This window comes from Phaethon lepturus, unplaced genomic scaffold (assembly GCF_000687285.1).
Source record: "Phaethon lepturus isolate BGI_N335 unplaced genomic scaffold, ASM68728v1 scaffold55927, whole genome shotgun sequence".
In the NCBI taxonomy this organism is placed as follows: domain Eukaryota; kingdom Metazoa; phylum Chordata; class Aves; order Phaethontiformes; family Phaethontidae; genus Phaethon; species Phaethon lepturus.
Window position 1 is genome coordinate 4,281 of NW_010555167.1, and position 4,938 is coordinate 9,218.

Genomic DNA, 4,938 nt, shown 5'->3' on the forward strand with positions numbered 1-4,938 from the left:
AGTGATTTGAGTCTGCCGTGTAAATTAAGAGTACTTTAAATAGGGTTTTACAACAGCAAAACTGATTTTATAAGAATACAAATGGGAGTAGAAGTTACTCCATAAAACATCTGTTTTCATTGGTCTTTAAATGAAAACAAAGTAAAAAGAGCATGGAAAATAAGTATTTGGGCCAAAGATATTAAACTCACAGGCTTAAGCTGAGTTATAATTCCTTATTTAAATGTCTAAATAAGTGGTCTAATCAGCAAACATGTTGTTCTAGCAACTTTCTTTACTGAGTGTTCCACACATTTCAGTGATAAAAGTAGTAATGTGGGTACATAAAATATGGTCTTAGACACTTCTGAAAATACTTGACCCTTACAATACTACTTCTCTGAAGAGGTCTTTTCAAATAAATAATAAAGAATTTTTGTATATCCTGGCATGTTCTTGAAACACTTTGAATTCCTTTCCTAAAAAAGTTACTATTTTTTTCAAAGAGCTTTCCACAAGAATAGAGTTACACAACCTCGTGGTCTGACGAAGAGTAACTGACTGCAAAATAATTTCTTATTTATATGATAACTTATTTCATTCATTCAAAGACATTTTTCAGGTTCTATTGCTAAAAGGTTAGGATGTGTTCACTATAGTAGTCAAACTCTAAAAAATGACATGCTTAATGGCATATTCTTTTCTTTGAAATATTCATTAATCGTGACCCAAGAACTGGTTGAATGCCTGTCAAAATTGTGGTACTTCCTAGCAAAGTAACTTTTCCATCCATTTAACAATTTTTATTCATTTTAATATTGTTTCATCATTCATCAGTTTTACTTGATTTCAAATAGACATAAGAATTGACAGGGTTCTGAAGACCATTAATCTGTCAGAGTATTATTTCCCAGGTTATCTAAAAGCACTGTTACTTATATTCTGTTCACTTTACTTTCAGAAGCTGCAACGAAACCTTCATCTTGCAGGTAATAATTTTTTTCATAGTCTACTAGTATCCCATAAACTTTACTTTTCTCACTTGTTTACTTTGCGGGGTTTGATAATTTCTGTTTAACAACATTTCACACATACTCAGCCTGTGCTTCCCCTTAACTTTAGCCTCACAGATGATGTTTTCTTTTTCGATGCAGTATTAACATCATCAAACATACCTTATATGGCCCTCTCGTCATTTTTCCAGATAATTCCGTGAAGGTAATTGGCCAATGTCCATTCTTTCTGTTTTGAAATAACCCTATACTATCAAAGATTTGCGATGCACATATTTTCTTTCTAAACAAAGGAGACACTTGGTTTCAGTGAAATCATATTTCACCTTCGTTTTCTAAAATACCTCAAAATGCGAATTTTCTAAAAACTGGGAACAGCATATATTACTGCAGATATCAGTCAGTTTTGAGAATAATTATATTTGTAGTGTTTGTTTTTCCTACACATGTTAATTGCTGGTATTGTAGACTGACATCTTTACATGTTTATACCAAAACCATCCATCCAAATCAAAAGCTCAAGAGCCAAGAAGCTGTTTCTATCATGACAGTTCACTTGACCAAAGTAGTTTCGTATAGATTCATTAGTACATTATATCTTCTGCTGTAACATTTGCTTCTTCTGTTTTAGTCTTAATTTTAGGGAAGTGAATCCCACTAATGGCTATTAGCAGCAAATTTACTGCATGTGATGTGGCACTTGCCACACAAAGCCAAAAACAGTCTTCAAACCGTTCTTCTAAGATAACGAATTGAAAGACATTTTCCCGAAAATTGGCAATTCTTTCTGTGAGGTGGTGAAGTTTCACAGCAGCCATAAAGCTGGTGACTGCAAGTACTACAAATCCACCTGCAACAAAATGAAAGAATTATTCACCATTGTTGTCAAAACAAGACAGACATTTTGGTTGTGCTTCAGAAGGCTTATTGAATACAACAGTGAGCATTAGACAGAATAGGGATAGACTTAGGCATGGCTTAAACACCTTTGAAATGCTTACTCTTTGTTGCATGGCTAAACATTATAACGGTTGTTTGTAATAATGTCCTTTCATCAGTGATATGGAGCCTAAAGACCGGCATTCATAGCTCCTGTAAAAAGTTGACTAGACACAAGAAGCTGAGATGCCACCTGACAGTTCTGTTTTGATAGATGAGAATTCACTGCTAACTTCATTTTATTCACAAGTGTTTCAGTCGACAAGATATTTAGTAAGGCAAGAGAAGGAACTTTTACTTGTAACATTTTGTATGAATGTGAAAAATACTGGGAAACGATTTTACCTGCAAGGAAGTTCCAAAGGCATACTCCTGCTGGACCTTTAATAGCCCGGTAAGGAACTTTTATTGCGTTAAGTATGCAGAATCCAAAACTGACCAGTGAAAAGAAAATGGCCACACAGAGGAACATTATAATCATCATGTGCAGGCTTGTATTCAGCTTTTTCACCATGTGCGGGAAAACTGACAAGAAAAAAAAATCATCTATTCAGTGTGTATTTTTTTCTTGACAAAGTAAACATCAGGCTGTGCTGGTGCTATAATCTTAAATTATACTTAAGACTATTTTCTACAGAGGAGATCCATTCAGTTACTTACAGACATCTTAGTTCATGATGCTTTATTTGTCACTACATCAGACAAACCAGGGATATTCTACTACAGGAATAATCCTTTCCATAGCATCTGTGCATAAGGATTCAGGCTTAAGTCCTGTTTTACTTATCTAGTTGTGCCAATGTCTTTATCTCTGCTGCATTATTTTCTGTCTCTCTCACCTCTGCTTTCCATCACAAACTTTTTTCTTTTTTAGCTTCCCATTCCTGTCCCGTGCTCTTAATCTCATCCCTTTGAAGTCTGATAGTCCCAGTTTCCTTGTCCAGCCCCTTGCTGCCTAAAATAGTATCACTCCTTTCTGTGTTTATTTTCTCATGTTATTCTTCTTTCTCTCTCTTCCTCTCTTTAATACTGGCTCCAGTGAGATCTGCTCTGATTTCATACTTTCTAATCCCACAGGTTTCCACTCTCAGATTCCCTTCTTGCTTTCTCATCTAGTGTTTATGCCGTTTTTATGGTCTTCTGGGTATCTGGCAGCATATTAGTGACATCCATAGGAAGCTTGTAAAGTATTGTGGTTGGGTGGGCTTTACGTGAAGTGCTCACGTGTTTTTTCTATAGCCATGAGCTCTTCCTCAGCAGCCTGTTACTCGCCGTCCTCTAAAGAAGGGTGACTTTCTTGTTTTTGTCTTCACAGACAGAGGTACTTTGTTGGAGGGCCAAACTGGCCAGCTGCAGGGAAGTGTGGAGCACCTGAGTATCCAGTTTATCCCGCAGCCCTTTGGTAACAGAATCAGAAGAAATGTGAGTAGAGAACTGTAGGTAACATGCTGACTGACAGGCAAGAGAGGAGCTGATCAAAAAGAGCCCTTCAAGTAGTGTAGTGCTGCACATTCATTCATGTTTTGAAGAATGAACTTCCTAATTACTAAGAAGTTACTAAAAAGAACGTACATTATATCATAAAAAACTAAACAGGTTGCTTCCTATGGCAGCATAACTGAAAAAAAATCCAAACAAGCCACATGAAAAGGAGGCAGCAATAATTGGTAGATGTCACAGTGAATATCAGGGTACAATTTGGTCATCATGACATGACAGAATTCCAGCAGATGATGTATTGAAGTTCATACTGTGCAAATTCCATACAAAAATTCATGATTTGACAGTTCTACCTTTCCAGTAGCTCATTCTGGGGTTGTAGTTGGGTCTGGTATACATGGGAGCTAAAGAAGAGATTCCGACAAGAAGAAAGGAGGGAAGTAACTGAGAATCAGAAGTATATATGACAAATGGGAAGCCAGAAACTAGCTTGCTTTCTTACTGGAAAATAACCGGCAGTGTAGCAACAAGGCACAAGGAATTTAGCTTTCTTACAAACCAGCAGGGTTTTACAGGTGGTTGTAAGGATTCTTTGCCTCTTTTCTGAGGCTCTCAGCCAAGTCCCAAAGACATGACCAGTGAGCTTGGCAAAGTATGCAGAAATAAGAATCCTCATGGAGGCTCCTGACACATTGCACCTGGGTTTGCTATGCACAGACAAAATGCTTGGCTTCCCCAGCTCATTCTCGGGGCTTGATGCAGTTGGCAAAACTTAAGCATCTTACGCCAATTTAGATGCCTTAGGACTACTGTAACAACCACGTGGGTCTAACATACAGGGCATGTTAGGGACATATGGAATGTTAGGATGTATGGGACACCTCCAGAAGCAGTAGCTGGAGGCCAGATGATACACCTTGAGGACTCTAAAATGGCATTGGACACCTATTACAGCAACTGAATCATGCTGTCACTGTCCCAGTAAAAAGAGAGCATGCCAGCTGTAAGCCTACTGTAGCGAATGTCGACACAAAAGCGATGTACTAATAACTGCGTATTACTGCGATTCGGAATTCCAGAGTGTCAGAGCTATTGCAGTACTGCAGCATGTGAGGTGCCAGCTTTCTCTCTTGCTCTGTGCAGTCCATTTATGCTAACACATTCCCCAAGCAAAGTCTCCCATGTCTTGCTCCCCAGTAAGTTCAGAATGCTTGGAGATTAAGGGGGACATTCAAAGCAAAAAAAAGTCAAGTCAGACCCAGAATCCCCAGAAGTCCTTCTGACCATTGTGCAAAAGTATTTAACAGCTTTATATACTATCATGATAGCATTTTGAAACCGGAACTGTGAAAGTCTCAAACCCAATAGAGCTATTAAAATGTTTAAAAGGGAAAATCTCTGGGATACTTGTTTACCTAAATGCATGGTTGTGCCCACTTAATGACACAATTTTACAGTTCTAACAGGGAGAATTCTTACCAGCTTCAGTGAGAGCTTTGTTTGTCTAAGGAGTATAGGATCATGTCCTCCAAATACGCATCACAGAATCATTAAGGTTGGAAAAGAC

At 37.8% G+C, this 4,938-nt stretch overlaps 1 protein-coding gene across 1 annotated transcript; it reads right to left on the reverse strand.

The window, feature by feature from the left end:
* Positions 1 to 1,576: 1,576 nt before the first annotated feature.
* Positions 1,577 to 2,456, reverse strand: CLRN2 (clarin 2; the record flags this gene model as incomplete). Its single annotated transcript, XM_010292063.1, has 2 exons — positions 1,577 to 1,842; positions 2,277 to 2,456. Coding segments are annotated over 2 exons (446 nt in total), but the record flags the coding sequence as incomplete, so codon positions are not given.
* Between the last annotated feature and the right edge of the window lie 2,482 nt (positions 2,457 to 4,938).